This window comes from Erythrolamprus reginae, chromosome 1 (assembly GCF_031021105.1).
Source record: "Erythrolamprus reginae isolate rEryReg1 chromosome 1, rEryReg1.hap1, whole genome shotgun sequence".
NCBI lineage: Eukaryota > Metazoa > Chordata > Lepidosauria > Squamata > Dipsadidae > Erythrolamprus > Erythrolamprus reginae.
Window position 1 is genome coordinate 247,304,909 of NC_091950.1, and position 18,160 is coordinate 247,323,068.

Sequence of the window (18,160 nt, forward strand, 5' to 3'; positions counted from 1 at the left end):
CACTGCTGGTGAGCAAATATTGCTATGTGAATTAATCTGCTAATATAAAAAGATTGCCAATAACTAGATATCTCTTGCAAGTAAATATTTCCTGCTTTCTTTTTAGAATCACAGCAAACACATCTCAAAAGCCGAAATTATCCTACGGTTTGCCTTCCAGACCTCCATCACAGTGCTGTGCATCGCATGTCCTTGTTCTTTGGGCCTGGCTACTCCAACGGCTGTGATGGTGGGCACTGGAGTTGCTGCTCAGAATGGTATTCTTATCAAAGGTGGAAAACCCTTGGAAATGGCACACAAGGTTAATATTATCATTGCTAATTTATAACTACTAGTCCTAAACTGGAGGCAATTGATTGTAACCTGTGCCACTGTCTTTTAAAACAAATCAGAAAGCAGGCTTACTGTGTGTTCCTTTGCATACCTACTAATTAGTAGTCACTAAAATGCTTTCAGAGGTGAATAATTGCTGTGGTAATATGCAGATTACGGTAATTAATTCATGTTTTACACAGAGAATTGTTTTTGGTCTTCAGAGAAAGAAACAGCTATTCTGCTCCTGTCCTCAACATTTGGTTTAGTACTCAAAGGTGAAAACGTGAAATTTTGTCAGACTGAAATGCAAATATTGATTTGCAGATAATATTACTAATGGCCCTAACAAAGACAGATATATCTTCAAGGAAGGTTTATTTTTATTTATTCATTTATTGGATTTGTATGCCACCCCTCTGCGCAGACTCAGGGTGGCTAACAACAGTGATAAAAAACAGCATGTAACAATCCAATACTAAACAACTAAAAAACACCTTATTATAAAACCAAACGTACATACAAACATACCATGCGTAAATTGTAAAGGCCTAGGGGGAAAGAATATCTCAGTTCCCCCATGCCTGACAGCAGAGTTGGGTTTTAAGGAGCTTACGAAAGGCAATTCTAATCTCTGGGGGGAGTTGGTTCCAAAGGGCCGGGGCCGCCACAGAGAAGGCTCTTCCCCTAGGTCCCGCCAAACGACATTGTTTAATTGACGGGATCCGGAGAAGGCCAACTCTGTGGGACCTAACTGGTCACTGGGATTCATGCAGCAGAAGGCAGTTCCTGAGATAATCTGGTCCGGTGCCATGAAGGGGAACAAACTGTTTCTGTATGTGGCCAAGAAAACCCCATGGATATGTCTTTCACTTGAAAGAGACTTTACCCTAACAAAATATGAAAAACTGAGAATTTGCTTAATAAATTGTTCAACATAGAAGGACATGGTTTTGGAAATAGGACAATTATGTATGTCAAGAAAGTACATTAATTAATTAATCAATTAATCAATCAATTTTTAAGATGGCACATTTGTCATCCATAAAAAGAGATACCTTTCCCAAAAAGAAAGAAGACACTATTCTGCCAAAGCCTGCTACTGCTTTTCGTACAATATGCCCTATCCTATGAGCAAGCCTATCTTCTCTGTTACAAAGGACCTATACTCTGGATGTTTCAAATTAGCAAAGCCATCACTTGTCAATATGATTTCTTCCAGGTGAAGACAGTGATGTTTGATAAAACCGGAACCCTGACTTACGGTGTCCCCAGAGTCATGCGTGTCCTCTTGCTAGGAGACACGCAAGCTACCCTGCCTCTGAAGAAGTTCCTAGCTCTTGTTGGTACTGCGGAAGCCAGCAGTGAGCATCCTTTAGGAATGGCTGTCACTCAGTATTGCAAAGAGGTGTGTTCTTTTTCACTGACATTCAGTCCTGCTTTGGCCTAGAACGAGGTCTAAAATGATTTAATTGTTAAAACATCCTATGTACACACTGAGCAGGGGTGGTTTCTAACTTATCTTACTGCCAGTTCACTTCCTCCCATGCCACATGGGTGCACCCCCCCCCAAAAAAAGCCAAAAACAAGATGGCGACGCATGTGCAGGGCCAGAAACTCGGCTTCTGTGCATGCGCAGAAGAAAAAAACTGAAACCCCCACAAAAAAATCTCCCCCCAAAATGGCGTCATCCTTGAACCAGTTCCGTGACATCATCATGATGTCACCAGTGGTTTGCTACTGCTTTGGGCGAACTATGAGAAACTCACCTCTGACACTGAGGTCTTATAGTAGACAATTAAGAGCTTCGGTGGCGCAATGGTTAGAGCGCAGGCCTGAAAGCTACTTCTGATCACCGGCTGCCAGCAGTTTGGCAGATCGAATCTCACCAGGCTTAAGGTTGACTCAGCCTTCCATCCTTCCAAGGTGGGTAAACGGAGGACCTAGATTGTTGGGGGCAATAGGCTTACTCTCTGTAAACTGCTTAGAGAGAAGATTAATAGTAGTGCACTCTTTTTGAATAGTTTGACAGTGTTGAGGGAATTATTTGTTTAGCTGAGTTATGGCGTTTGAGAAAAAAAATGTTCTTGTGTCTAGTTGTTCTGGTGTGCAATGCTTTAAACCATCATTTTGAGGGTAGGAGTTGAAACAGTTTGTGTCCAGGATGAGTGAGATACATAATTTGAATATAAAGTACAATTCATATGTTTCAGGTTTAAATTTGGGGAAGCTATTATTCCAGAAAATAGCTACATATCATATTAACTTCTGGCACATTTTACATACACATCATCACCATTTGAGAAATTTTTTTGAAAACTGCTTATGGTTTTAAGTGTTCCTATTTATGCTTGAAGCATTTTGCTGCTTCAAAGTGATGTTTAAACTACATATTTTGCAGGAACTGGGCACAGAGATCCTTGGATGCTGTAAAGATTTTCAGACAGTTCCTGGATGTGGAATCAGCTGTAATGTTAGCAGCATTGAAACCTTACTGGGTGATGACATTGAGCAGAATATAACCAGTCTCAGCCCTCATATTGATGGCTTTGATAAGGAGGTTCAAGATCAGACTCCACTCCCCAAAGCAAGAGGTAAGCAAGGTGCAATTTATAAATGGAGGAGGTTTGCTTAAGGAATTACCTAAGTTACAATAGGTCTAACCACCTCATGTTGGCTATTTTCTTAGTTGAAGACGTTAAAAAATCCTTTCAAATCAGGGGTGAAATCCAGCAGGTTCTGACAGGTTCTGGAGATCCGATAGCAGAAATTTTGAGTAGCTTGCAGAACCAGCAAATACCAACTCTGGCTGGCCCCAGAGTGGAGTGGGAATGGGGATTTTGCAGTATCCTTCCCCTGCCACGCCCACCAAGCTGCACCCACCAAGCCAAACCTACAGAACTGGTAGTTTTAAAAAAAGGATTTTACCACTGTTTCAAGTGCTCTATCAGTCAAAGGGTATTGTACAGAGATGCCATCTTTCTATCCCGATTTCATCTTTTCTAGTAAGGAGAAATATGGAAATGGTGGGAAAACAGGTCAAGATTAGATATTGTTTCTTAGAGGTTTTTTTTTAATGAAGATGTCCCCATAAAAGCCTCCAAATGAATTTTTATTTTTATTTTTTTAAACTGATTAGTTTAGAAGCTTCAAATTTAGCAAGCAACAGGCCACTGGCAAAAAGAAGACCGAAAGGAACACTGATTTAGATTTAGTAAATCACCTACTTGATAATAGATTGCATTTGAAAAGATTTTTTTTTTTTAAATCTTAGAGTTCATTGTATTCATCCTAAACCTTTCTAAGGTTTATATGAAACTTTAAAAAAAAAAAAAGATTGGAGTAATTTGAACAACCCATAAGACAGAGAGAGAACTAAATAGATGAATATTCCTAAATGAAATACCTCCAGCTTCTGCAAATGGAGATGCTGAGCAACCTGGGCAGTAGAACCAAGTCTAAAGAGTTGTTGCAGTTTCACATTCTTGCCCCAGTTCAGAAAAAACATCAAACTGTCCAGTCTCAAGGAAGCAAAACTCTATCATATCCCCCATTTTTTTGTTAGGCAAGGTAGACGCCCAGAACTGTACAATGATTATCTTAATGCCAGTGTATCGGTAATGTTCATAGTGAAAGAAGTTTGTCTTAGCCTGGTGTGAATTTTCCCATTATACGTACTCCATTTATTTATTTTATTTATTTTATTTATTTATTTTATTTATTTTATTATTTATTTTATTTATTTTATTTATTTTATTTATTTTATTTATTTTATTTATTTTATTTATTTTATTTATTTTATTTATTTTTTTTATTTTATTTATTTATTTATTTATTTATTTTTTTTATTTTTTTTATTTTTTTTATTTTTTTTATTTTTTTTATTTATTTTATTTATTTTATTTTTTTTTTATTTTTTTATTTTATTTATTTTATTTATTTATTTTATTTTTTTTTATTTTTTTTATTTTATTTATTTATTTTATTTTATTTATTTTATTTTTTTTATTTATTTTATTTATTTTATTTATTTTATTTATTTTATTTATTTTTATTTATTTTTTCATTCATTCATTTATGTATTTATTTATTTATTCCAATACACAATACATATTGAAGAGGATAGACATGAAGTATTATATGTAAAGAAAAGATATAAAAGTAGAGGAGAAGACATATGAAAGGAAGAAAAGATATATGAGATATGAGATAAGGAGAGACAATTGGACAGAGGACAATTGGACAGGGGATGAAAGGCAGGCTAGTGCACTTATGTACGCCCCTTACTGACCTCTCAGGAACCTGGAGAGGTCAATCGTGGATAGTCTAAGAGAGAAATGTTGGGGGTTAGGGGTTGACACTACTGAGTCCGCATTTCTGCATCACAGTTCCCTTGCAATCAAAAATCCTTTCTTGCTATTGAATGTTAAATGAGGAATGAAGTCTGATGGACGACTTCACTCATTGATTCATTTTCCAGGCAGGAAAATGAACAAGTGTCAGTCGCTGAATTGCCAAACAGCTCCCATTTAGAGGCATCTGCCATGGCGAGTGTTTTATCACGTGTTTTACCAGAGATAAAATAAAGAGCTGTTTCAACTCATTGCTGGTCCTGCCTCTTCAATCCGACTCATATCTAACACTTCCCTCTGGAATTCAGTTTTTCTTAGTTTCTGGTTCCTCACAGTGCCTTTTAAAAAGACATTTGCTTTCTGTCCTCTTTCCTGTCTAATTTTAAGGATTGTCAAGAAGTAAAGAGATCTTGCACAAATCTAGTTCCAGAACATTGTATTTCTCATAACATCTTGAAAAGAATTGAAGAATATATGAATTAGTTTACCAAGACAAGTAAATTGATATAGTGTATATATAATTTTTTAATAATATTGATCAAGTTGACCTATTAAGTGTTGTGGTTAGCTCTGGCCCAGCTCCTGCCCCAAGCAATGTGGAGGTGGATGTGGGGGAGACATCCACATGCCGCAGGCCTGTTTTGCTTCCAGTAGAATCTGTCTCCTCTGACCAAGGAAGCGTGAGTGACAGGGAAGAGGGGAATTTGGCAAACAGCCCAGGAGGAGATCAATGATTTGTATAATCCCTGGACTCTGAACAAGAATTAATGATGCATCCACACATGCGTAGAGTGATGCATAGGAGACAACAACTGAAGGATTATTACATGAGAAAATGAGGCCACCTGTGGTTGGGTGGGGCTGCTGTAATTGGTGCTACAGATAAAAGTGCAGCCTGGTGTTTTAGCCTCATGGCAGTTTATTTGATTCATTGTTTCGTCAGGATCGTGGTTTTTGCTCTTCAGGATTGTGTGTGTGGACTCTCTGGACTTTAGAATTGGACTCAATTTCCCAGTTATTGGGTGAGCAATTGGACTGCATTTAACCTGTGCCTTGTGTGTACCAGAAAATCCCTTTGACATTTAAAAAGAGAGCTGTTTCTGTTTTTCTGTTTATAAAAACTTTTGGGTTTTCCTTTTATCGTGTGGTGCGTGTCTTCCTGGACTAATTACCCTGTAATTACGGGCGTTTGAGACACGCCGGCAGAACATTAATTAAACAGGTTGGAATATAAGTTCTTAAGAAAGCATTCCCTGTAGCTTTATAAAAGCCTTCCTTTACATTCTCACAGTTCTGCCTTTTTACATCTGACAGATACTGCAATTTCTCATACTTATTCAGTGTTGATTGGGAACCGGGAATGGATGAGACGGAATGGCTTGAATATCTCCAGTGAAGTTCATGAGGCCATGAGAGACCATGAAATGAAAGGACAGACAGCAATTCTGATGGCCATAAACGGTAGGCTCACCAATCAGGATTAGAGGAAGATGTGTCTTGACTTCTGAAAAATGGGCAAAGCCATGCTTCTGGAATGTCACTCAAATTCTGTAGCTAAAAATTCAAACCAAGAAGTCATTGTATTTTAACACTTTTCCCTCTGCTAGTGCCCTGTAGATGAGTTGAGCATTAGCTTCCCCAATTCCTTCTGCTAATATCACCATTGGGTATGCTGGTCGGAGAATTACAGGAGATAAAAACCAGCATCCCCGAAGAACACTAGGGTAGGGAAGGCTACAGTATAGAGTACCGCATACCGGCAGTCCTCACTAAATGACCATTTGTTCAGTGGTGGTTTGAAATTATAACAGCACTGAACAGAGGGACCTACGACCTGTGGTCAAAGTTGTTTGCCTATTGCAACACCCCTGCAATCACACGATTGCAATCTATGCACTTCGCATTTATTTATTTATTTATTTATTTATTATTTAGATTTGTATGCCGCCCCTCTCCGCAGACTCGGGGCGGCTCACAACAAAGTGAAACAATTTACAACAAATCTAAATTACAGTTTAAAAATATTTTTAAAAACCCATTTTCTAAACAAACATACATACAGACATACCATTCATAAATTGTATATGCCCGGGGGAGATGACTCAGTTCCCCCATGCCTGACGACAAAGGTGGGTCTTAAGGAGTTTACGAAAGGCAAGGAGAGTAGGGGCAGTTCTAATCTCCATTTATGATGGTTTGTCAAGCGTCCCGCAATATGATGGATTGGCAAGCACCCAGAAATCATTGCTATTTGCAATCTTCCTTGCCAGCTTTCCCAGAACGTCAACTGGGGAGAGCTGGCAAGGCAAGATCACAAGGTGCTATTGCCTGGCTGGTTCCAGGGGAATGATTGAAAAAGGTCCCGTCCTGAAGGCCTTTTTACAGCCAGCTTCTTTAAGAGTGAAAGACCTGCTAAAGAGAGAGACTCTCTCCTGCACAGGCCTGAATCAATGCGTCAGGCAACATTTTTTGCTCTCAAAGAGGCAGGCTGAGGAATCGTTTTGCACACAGAATGGGAAAAAACATCTATGCTGGGCCAGCTAAACCAAGCCTGGATCCCAAAGACCCAATGTCAACCCTGAAGCTGCCAACCCTGACAACCCAATGTCAACCCTGAAGCTGATCTGGCCAAAGCCATCTTGGGGCTTCAGTGCTGCCACACTGGAGTGAATGATACGGGGGGTTGTGGTGGTTGTGGTGGTGGTGTTGTGCAGTCAAAATAAAATACTTTATCTTGGAAACCAAGGATGTTCTCACACCTGGCCAGTGGAAGAAGGGGTGATGTCACCAGATCAGTGAACACTTTGATTGGGCCATGTGACTGATTGGGGTTGAGGGGAAGACTTTTAATTAGATGAAAACCAAGGGGACCTCTCAGAGTTGGTTTTCACCAGATATGTGCCAGAATATGATCTTTCCAATAAAGCTATTCTTTGAGGAATCCACCTGCCATGGAGTTATTGCTTGTGATGGATATATTACTTGGAACTCTGACACCCAAGACCCATTCTATCTACCCAGGGAAGGGAGTTCCTTCACACAGGGAAAGAGCCGCCTGCCTTTCTTTGACAGGCAGCTCTTTCTGCGTTTATGTGGAACAGAACTCCTCCTCTGTCCCTGGAGATTCTCAATCTTCCAGATCATGGTTGTCCCAAAGATACTTTTTCCAAAAGGCAATTGGACTTGCTTGGTTTTTTTTAATTTTTCCCCTTTTGTAACTTTTTAGCGACAGAATTTCCCACAGTTGTAACTGAAGAAGCTTTTTGGATGAGAAGAGAAACATTTTCAAATGAAAAAAAAACAAAAGCAAAACCAAATATGTCCAGTTGCCTTTTGGAAAAAAAAACCTTTGCTGATTCCTTCCCTTGGAGCTTCCCAAGCCTTGTTCAGCCTGCCTGCAGAAATAGTTTTCTTCAATGCACGGAATGAAAGAACTACATGGAAAAGTTCATTCCCAGAGGCTGTGGAGTTTTCTCCTCCAGAATTTTCCTCTTTCATTAACATCCTTCTCCGCTCCAGAGGAGAAAACACTATAGACTCTAAGCCTCAGTGTTCTGAAGGTCTGTAGCTTGGAGTCTTTCAGAATACCAGTGTCAGTGTTCCAATTAACATCTAAGCTTAAATCAGGGTCTGAGGCCAAGATTTCCTCAAAGTTTAGTTTAGTTTAGTTTAGTTTATTTAGATTTGTATGCCGCCCCTCTCCGAAGACTCGGGGCGGCTAACAACAATAAAAAACAATGTAACAAATCTAATATTAAAAAGTAATCTAAAAAAAACCCAATTTAAGAGACCAATCATACCAACAAACATACCATGTATAAATTCTATAAGCCTAGGGGGAAGGGAGAAAAAAAATTTCAATTCCCCCATGCCTGACAACAGAGGTGGGTTTTAAGGAGCTTGCGAAAGGCAAGGAGGGTGGGGGCAACTCTGATATCTGGGGGGAGCTGGTTCCAGAGGGTCGGGGCCGCCACAGAGAAGGCTCTTCCCCTGGGTCCCACTCCTGTCAAAAAGTTCCAATTTATTCCTAGAGCAATCTTGGTACATCTGGGGAAAGCCAAATCTGATTCCCCCAGGGTTTCTACTTCCAGTTTAAAGTTCATTCTCCTGTCCCACATACCCCCAAGTTCGTCAAATGGACCACTAATCTTGTGCCACCGGGTCCGTTCACACCCATCTTCTTCTGGCCAGGTGCTGGACAAAGGATGGCCTTGAAACTCTAAAAGGAATTTATCTATCTCTAAATCCTCATGCAACCGCCCCTCCCAACTTCCCACAGCAAGAAACATCCCAAAAGAATATAGCATAATGTGGCAGGCTAAGACCTCCAAGCATTCTGGCTTCAGACTGACAACCAGCTTGGCTAGCATCTTCTTCTCCAAAGGAGAAAATGCTAACAATTGACATCGTTCTCGTGATGGTTCAGAAGACACTTCTCCAAGTTGCACAAGTTGGAGAAGTCTTCGAAACCATTGGGAGAATGGGGCCCATCTGCAGGATGGAGAATTGCAAGAGAAACGTAAGTAGATCCTGTTGTAGTGGGGCAGGAGAGGGTCCCTCCATTGGTGGAACTAAGCAGCTGGCACTGCCCAGCCGTGGCAGGTTTCCATATACCAATGGGCATTGGGCCTTGTGTATTGTTTAATGACCTATGTGGTCACTTAGCAATTACAACTGGAAGAGCTTAGATTGCAGTCATTGAGCAAGGCCGTCATGTGGGCCCCTTGCTTACTAATCATGAAAACCTAAAACCAACATTCCAGGCTCGATGGCGATTTCAGGTCAAGGACCATTTGTAGGTTCCCGCAGAAGCCATAACACAGAGATCTCATAAATGTAAGTAAAGATATGGGTTTTTTGTAGGTGCACTTTGTGGCATGATGGCAATAGCAGACACAGTCAAGCCAGAGGCAGCCTTAGCAATGCACATATTGCAGTGTATGGGAGTGGATGTGGTGCTTATTACAGGAGACAATAGGAAAACAGCCAAAGCGATTGCAACTCAGGTATGGTTCCTTATTGAAAAGGTATGCAAGAGAATTATTAACCTTTGTTGGGCTCATTGAATGGTGCTGAATTGGAATAATAGAACGGAACAGAACAGAACAGAATTCTTCATTGGCCAAGTGTGATTGGACACACAAGGAATTTGTCTTTATTTTATTTATTTATTTATTTATTTATTAGATTTGTATGCCGCCCCTCTCCGTAGACTCGGGGCGGCTCACAACAATAACAAGAACAATGTAAAAACAAATCTAATAATTTAAAAAACACTAAAAACCCCATTATTAAAAGCAAACACACACACAAACATTCCATGTATAAACTGTATAGGCCCGGGGGAGATGTGTCAGTTCCCCCATGCCTGACGGCAGAGATGGGTCTTAAGAACTTTACGAAAGGCAAGGAGGGTGGGGGCAGTTCTAATCTCCGGGGGGAGCTGGTTCCAGAGGGTCGGGGCCGCTCTTCTCCTGGGTCCCGCCAAACGACATTGTTTAGTCGACGGGACTCGGAGAAGGCCAACTCTGTGGGACCTAACAGCATTTGGTGCAAATATTCTCAGTGTACATAAAAGAAAATATACATTTGTCAAAAATCATGGTACAACACTTAATGATTGTCATAGAGTTCAAATACACAATCAGGAAGCAATCAACATTAATATAAACCGTAAGAATACAACTTACAGTCATATAGTCATAATAATAATTAATCATTAATAATAATAATTTATTAGACTTGTATGCCGCCCCTCTCCGAAGACTCGGGGTGGAAGTAAGTGGAAGGAGATAAGTGATTGGAATGATGAGAAAAACTAATAGAAATAGTAAGTGAATAGCTTGACACTGGTGAGGGAATTAATTATTTGTTTAGCAGAGTGATGACATTGGGGAAAAAATGTTCTTGTGTTTAGTTGTCTTGGTGTGCAGTGGTCTGTAGCGAAATTTTGAGGATAGGCGTTGAAACAATTTATGTCCAGGAAGGTAATCATTCCTTTCATATTTTTGGGAGGTTCTTACAACATACAAAACTGATTTGCATTCTACAAAATTGATACCATTTGACATCAAAATTGGATGCTACCATTAACACACTGAATGGTTCCCTGAAAAGAAACAAGTAATACTGGCTTGAGTAGAAAAATATTGAGAGGCTGCAATCATTAAAAATACACAATAATTCTTTAGCCGACTGTTCCTCAAGATAAGTCAGCAATATAACATAACATGTTCCATCCCAATCTTTGGCCAAAAGGTTCTGCATGAGGATTTAAATCCAACTATCCATATTATAGCCTATCAAACTAAGCTAAGGACATGCAACCTGGTATTCTCAAGATGTTTTAGAATTTTTTCGCATCACTTCTACCGTAGATGGCAATGGCAAGTTTATCAGTTTTCTCATTCAAAAACTTTGTGAGGGCCCAGATTGATAATTCCTAGTCCAAATACAAACTTCTATCAGTAATCTTATAAGCAACCAGACAGAGAAGCCTAGAAGCTAAGTACAGTGTTCCCTCGATTTTCACGGGTTCGAACTTGCGAAAAGTCTATACCACGGTTTTTCAAAAATAGTAATTAAATACTTTGCGGGGGTTTTCCCTATACCACGGTTTTTCCCACCCGATGACATCATATGTCATCGCCAAACTTTCATCCAACTTTAATAAATATTTTTTAATAAACTTTAATAAATAAACATGGTGAGTTGCTAAGGGAATGGGAAATTGTAATTTAGGGGTTTAAAATGTTAAGGGAAGGCTTGTGATGCTGTTCATAGCCAAAAATAGTGTATTTACTTCCGCATCTCTACTTCGCGGAAATTCGAATTTCGCGGGCGGTCTCGGCACACATTCCCCGCGAAAATCGAGGGAACACTGTATAAACTCTTTGTGTGAATGGCAGCTCTGGAATGGGGCATTTCCTTTATACCTAAAGTTATCAGATGTTTAAAAAGAACACGACAATACTGTACTGTAGAGTAACTAAATCTGAGTACTGAATTGGTACTTGGCATCCTTGTTTTAAGATGTACATGGTTCTTGTGTGTGTATGGAATTTTTTGTGCATGTGATATTATTTTGATAGCAAAGTGTAAAAATTGCCTCTTACAGATCTGTATCTTTTATAGTGCTTCATTTCTACCATTCCTCATCCACCCAAAGCCTTTGACACACTAATATTAATGCCTTTCCCATTTCTGAAAAAGAGGTTGAATATTTGAAAGTAGTCGTGCTGGTTTTATGCCAGCAGTCGGTTTAGAGATGGTATGCTGTTGAATGTCAATTCTTGCCTTCACATTTCTCTGCTATTTTTTAAAAAAGAGATGCCAGACTAGATTGTTTATACCAACACTAGACCAGTTTCAATGTATTTTTCTTCCAAGAGAGATTCTCTATTTTATGAAAATACAGTGATTCAAACTAGAAGTGTTTTTTTATGCATCTAGGTTGGGATCAGAAAAGTATTTGCTGAGGTTCTTCCATCTCACAAAGTAGCCAAAGTCCAGGAGCTCCAAACATCTGGAAGGAAAGTTGCCATGGTTGGAGATGGGATCAATGACTCGCCAGCACTGGCCCAGGTTGATGTCGGCATTGCCATTGGGACAGGCACAGATGTCGCCATTGAAGCAGCAGATGTTGTGTTGATTCATGTGAGCTTACAAAATATAACTTAATGATGGGGGAAGATTCCTAGGATTTTTTGAGAAGTTATAACACCCCTCTTCCTTTTTTTGGGGTACAGAATAATTTGCTCGATGTAGTTGCAACTATCCATCTATCCAGGAAGACTATGAAGAGAATCCGAGTAAACCTAATCCTGGCTTTAATATACAATCTCATTGGCATCCCTATAGCAGCAGGTAAATTATTCATACAATGATTTTAAATGGGGTAGTGGAAGGAAAGTGTTGTGGTTAGCTCTGGCCCAGCTCCTGCCCCAAGGACTGTGGATGTGGGGGAGACATCCACATGCTGCAGGCCTGTTTTGCTCAGAAGGATTGGATTCAGAACAAGAGTTAATGATACAGCCACGCATGCAGAGAGCGATGCATAGGCAGCAACAACGTAGAGATTATTATCAAAGAAAATGAGGCCACCTGTAGTTGGGTGGGGCTGTGGTAATTAGTGGGCTTGGCCATTGTGGAGGATTATCTGATCGTTGTGCCTTGCTGACTTCGACCTTTGTGTGCTGATTTTCCCCCGCTTTGAAACTAAACCAGAGCAAAGTGTGTTTCACTTTGTGGAAGAAGAAGGACTGTGAATTGCCTCACAGCTACAAGCTAAGTATCACAGGACTGATAAGGGACTTGTACAAATTACCAGTTTGTTTGGAGACGAGTGCTCTTCGCTATACCAAAAGAGTGCTTAGTTTATTTGAATTTTCGGTATAAAGACCATTGTTTTGAATTTTCAAACGTGTTTGTGTCTGAAAGTTGTATCTGTGATTTTCGGGAGGATTCTACCAGAGAGCCCGACAGAACAGAAAGTAAGAGATGTCTGGCTGTTTTTCCTGTTCTTAAGAACTGCCTTGTAACGTTCTGTCTATAGTCAATTATTCGAAAGCAGACAAAGGTTACAGAAAAATGTAAGCAAAGGAAATCTACATCATAAGATACTTTTGATTTTGCTGAGTGCTTAAAAAGGAAAATGTACTGTGGTGAAAAAGCTTTTGGCTTCATCAATATACTCTTCGGCAGCCTCACGCTGGTACTGCCTAAGCAGTTGGGTTTTAATGTCAAAAATATTCCAATTTACATAGCTTTTGCTGATCTTGTTTGATGATGATGGTGACTAGGACTTTGTGGAGGTGGAAGTCCAATCCCTCTGGAAGGCAACAGATTGGCTAATGTGAAGTCCCTCTACTGATGGAAGGCTAGTTGAACCAATGCTGCTCTAAGCATGAAAAATAGAAAGCAAACCAACAGAAAGAGAGACGTTAAGGAAGATTATGGACTGTGCTGAAATGAATAGACTTACTTTGAGAAATAAAGATAAAGAAGATTCCTTGGGGCAGGAGCTGGGCCAGAGCTAACCACAACACGGAATACTATAAAATTTGAGGGAAATTTTATGAATGGATTGAATTTAAAAATAGTTAAAATAGACAATTATAATGATTTAAAAGTGATGTAAAAGAATTAGAAATTGGACGGTAGGGACCTGGATGACAAAAAGAGAAATGGTGGTAGTATTAGATAATTATGTAACACAAATTTAAAGTAGTTTAAGATTTATTTTATTTTAAATACAAAATGTTTATTATTTGTTAATTAGTTTAATTGTTGGAGTAAAGTCATGATAGTTTAAATGAAAATAGAAATATAAAATGCTCTGTAATTTTTTTACTACATTAGAAAATTATATATATATATATACACACACACAGTATATATATATTGTTAGGCACTGATGTTATATTTTTATTCATATATGTTTAATCTTAAGGTGGAGAAAAATAAAAAGCTTTATACCTGAAAAATAGAAAGCAAACAATAAACTTGTGGGAGAAGAAACACACAAATACCAAAAGTAACTCAGTTTTGTAATCAACTCCTAAGCTTTGAGCAGGCAGATGATAAAAAATGATTTAAAACTCAATCCTGCATTCTTAGAGTTGCTTACACGTAACCTTACAAGATAGCCCCTGACTTACATCCACAATTGAACCCAAAATTTATGTTGCTAAGACATTTAAGTAAATTTTGCCCCATTTTATGGCCTTCCTTGCCACAGTTGTTAAGTGAATCACTGCAGTTGATAAGCTGGTAACAAGGTTGTTAAGTGAATCTGTCTTCCCCATTGACTTTGCTTGTCAGATGGTCGCCAAAGGTGATCACATGACCCCGAGATGGTGTAAGGGTCATAAGTTATGAACCCAGTTGCCAAGCATCTGAATTTTGATCACATGATCATGGGGGAGGCTGCAGAGATTGTAAGTGTGAAAAACATACGTCATTTTTTTCCAGTGCCATTGAAACTTTGAACGGTCATTAAATGAACTGTTGTAAGCTGAGGACTACCTTTGTTTAGCAAATAGTCTAAATCTTGTCTATTGTTTTGTATGTCTTTGTGTGTGTCAGGAGTATTTATGCCTTTAGGACTTGTGCTACAGCCATGGATGGGTTCAGCTGCGATGGCTGCATCTTCGGTTTCGGTATTGCTCTCTTCCCTGCAGCTAAAACGGTAGGTCATCTCCCAGTCCCAAATTAAAATGCTCTGCCCAGAGAAGCTAAATATCATGGGAGTATCCATGTCCTAAAACTTTAAAACTTGGCTATTAGTAGTAATCATGGCTGATGCCTTTCTTCTATCTCTACCCAGTATCATGCTGGAACTTTCTAAGTAAGTTTACTTGAAGAGGACTCCCAACTTCTGTTGTGGTTAGCTCTGGCCCAGCTCCTGCCCCAAGGACTGTGGATGTGGGGGAGACATCCACATGCCGCAGGCCTGTTTTGCTCCCGGTGGAATCTGCTGATGAAGGCTCCTCCGACCAACAAGACATGAGTGACAGGGAGGAGGAGAGTGTGGCAGACAGCTCAGAAGGAGATCAATTATCTAGCTCCTCCTTGGATTCATATTCCTGAAATGGAATATTTCATTCCAGTGATTCCATCATCAAGGAATCTCCATAAACAAGGAACGTGCTCCTCCTCGCCACCTCAGAGTCCCTCTTTTTTTTTTTAAGCCTCAACGTTTTGGATTTTTTTTGATTCCCCTCACCTCACCTTCTTCCTTCAGCAGTGACTGTCCTCCTCCTTCTCTTCTTCCTCCTCCTACTCCCACCCAAATTCCAAGCTTTTATTTCTTTCCTAATGGGTTTGCACACATTATTTGCTTTTACAGTGGTCCCCCGATCATTGCGAGGGTTCCGTTCCAGGACCCCTCGCAATGACCGGTTTTTCGCGAAGTAGCGCTGCGGAAGTAAAAACACCATCTGCGCATGCGCAGATGGTGTTTTTACTTCCGCAGCAGCAGCGAGGAGCCGAAGATTGGGGTTTCCCCACCGCCCACGCAAACTCCTCGCTGCCACTCGCCCGCCCTTCGCCCGCCCACGCCGTTCGCTCGCGCCGCTTCCCAGCTGAGTCCTGAAGCGAATTGGCTTCAGGACTCAGCTGGGAAGCGGCGCGAGCGAACGGCGTGGGCGGGCGAAGGGCGGGCGAGCGGCGTGCGTGCGTGCGGGCAGGCAGGCGGCGGACAAGCCGTTCGCTTGCGCCGCTCGCTCGCGCCGCTTCCCAGCTGAGTCCTGAAGCGAATTGGCTTCAGGACTCAGCTGGGAAGCGGCGCAAGCGAACGGCGTGGGCGGGCGAAGGGTGGGCGAGCGGCGGGCGCGCGGGCAGGCAGCAGTGGACAAGCCGTTCGCTCGCGCCACTCGCTCGCTCCGCTTCCCAGCTGAGTCCTGAAGCCAATTCGCTTCAGGACTCAGCTGGGAAGCGGCGCGAGCGAACGGCGTGGGCGGGCGAAGGGCGGGCGAGCGGCGGGCGCGCGGGCAGGCAGGCGGCGGACAAGCCGTTCGCTCGCGCCGCTTCCCAGCTGAGTCCTGAAGCCAATTCGCTTCAGGACTCAGCTGGGAAGCGGCGCGAGCGAACGGCGTGGGCGGGCGAAGGGCGGGCGAGCGGCGGGCGCGCGGGCAGGCAGGCGGCGGACAAGACAAGCGGCGGGCGCGGCAGCAGCGAGGAGTTTGCGTGGGCGGTGGGGAAACTCCTCGCTGATGCCCGCCGCTCGCCCTCCCGCCAGCAAGAGGGGGAAGACCCAGGGAAGCCGCCCAGCAGCTGATCTGCCCGGCGCCATCTACGCATGCGTGGCCATAGAAAAAAAGGGCGCGCATGCGCAGATGGTGTTTTGACTTCCGGGTTGAAAAATCGCCATATAGCCGTTTCGCAATGATCGGGATCGCAATACCCGGGGGATCACTGTACATTGATTCCTATGGGAAAAATTGCTTCTACTTACAAACATTTCTACTTAAGAACCTGGTCACGGAACGAATTAAGTTCTTAAGTAGAGGTACCACTGTATTAAAAAGAACCCATTAACTATAAAACAGTCATAGTCACATGCAAACATACTATTTATGCAGTTTGGCCTTGTTGGTTGTTAGTTCATGCCCCCTCAGGCCTGCCAACAAATCCAGATCTTTGTGGCCTTACAGAAGGCCAGTAGGGTGGGAGCAGTATGAATATTGGAGGGTAGTTGGTTCCATAGAGCCAGGGCAGCCACGGAGAAGGCCCTCCCCCTCAGCCCTGCCAACCTGCATTGCTTAGTCGACGGGACCCAGAGGAGGCCAACTCTGTGTGCTATTGGTCTCTGGGAGGTATGTGGCAAGAGGCGGTCCCGTAAACTAGTCTGGCCCTGAGCCATGTAGGACTTTATAGGTAATAACCAACATCTTGAATTGTGCCCGGAGACTAATAGGAAGCTAGTGCAGCTCACAGAGTATAGGTGTTATATGGGCACACCGAGGCATACCCATGACAGATCTTGCAGCTGCATTTTGGACATTCTTGTTCAAATATATATCAAGATTGTGACTGTTGTGGTTAGCTCTGGCCCTGCTCCTGCCCCAAGGACTGTGGATGTGGGGGAGACATCCACATGCTGCAGGCCTGTTTTGCCCCCAGTGGAATCTGCTGATGAAGGCTCCTCTGACCAAGAAGACATGAGTGACAGGGAGGAGGAGAGTGTGGCAGACAGCTCAGAAGGAGATCAATTATCTAGCTCCTCCTTGGATTCGGAACAAGAGTTAATGATACAGCCATGCATGCGGAGAGCGATGCATAGGCAACAACAACTGAGAGATTATTATAAAAGAAAATGAGGCCACCTGTGGTTGGGTGGGGCTGTGGTAATTAGTGAGGCTGCTCTAAATAGCAGTCTGTGGGTTTGGCCATTGTGGAGGATTATCTGATCGTTGTGTTTCATGCCTGCTTTGCTGACTTCGACCTTTGTCTGCTGATTTCCCCCCGCTTTCAAACTAAACCAGAGCAAAGTGTGTTTCACTTTGTGAAAGAAGAAGGACTGTGAATTGCCTCACAGCTGCAAGCTAAGTATCTCAGAACTGCTAAGGGACTTGTACAAATTACCAGTTTGTTTGTAGATGAGTGCTCTTTGCTATACAAAAAGAGGGCTTAGTTTAAGTGAATTTTTGGTATAAAGAACATTGTTTTGAATTTTCAAACGTGTGTGTGTCTGAAATTTGTATCTGTGAATTTTCGGGAGGATTCTACCAGAGAGCCCGACAGAACAACTTCTAAACATGGGTCATAACTGCAGTGGCTAAGAAGCAAAATACTGAACAAATGCCTTCAACTACAGGTAGTTTTCAACGTACAACTACGATTGGAACCAGAATTTTGATCCTGTCATGGTAGCTGTAAGTCAAGGCATCCATTTGATCAGTTTTTTACTACATTTTGTAACTGTTTTTTAATGCAGTTGTTAAGCGAATCATGCAGTTGTACCTCTAAATTCATTCTCTGGAATGGACCCTTTT

At 41.6% G+C, this 18,160-nt stretch overlaps 2 protein-coding genes across 3 annotated transcripts in view; one reads left to right on the forward strand and one right to left on the reverse strand.

Annotated features, from left to right (window-relative positions):
- VPS36 (vacuolar protein sorting 36 homolog) overlaps nucleotides 1–18,160 on the reverse strand; it is a 353,187-nt gene that overhangs the window by 156,303 nt on the left and 178,724 nt on the right. The window lies entirely within an intron of this gene.
- Nucleotides 1–18,160, forward strand: part of ATP7B (ATPase copper transporting beta) — a 46,290-nt gene that overhangs the window by 24,630 nt on the left and 3,500 nt on the right. For both annotated transcript variants that reach the window (XM_070738406.1, XM_070738414.1), the window contains 8 exons: nucleotides 107–301; nucleotides 1,535–1,720; nucleotides 2,714–2,906; nucleotides 5,979–6,125; nucleotides 9,528–9,670; nucleotides 12,117–12,320; nucleotides 12,413–12,530; nucleotides 14,751–14,853. In XM_070738406.1, the coding sequence (XP_070594507.1) occupies nucleotides 107–301; nucleotides 1,535–1,720; nucleotides 2,714–2,906; nucleotides 5,979–6,125; nucleotides 9,528–9,670; nucleotides 12,117–12,320; nucleotides 12,413–12,530; nucleotides 14,751–14,853 (1,289 nt within the window). The remainder of the gene's footprint in view (nucleotides 1–106; nucleotides 302–1,534; nucleotides 1,721–2,713; nucleotides 2,907–5,978; nucleotides 6,126–9,527; nucleotides 9,671–12,116; nucleotides 12,321–12,412; nucleotides 12,531–14,750; nucleotides 14,854–18,160) is intronic.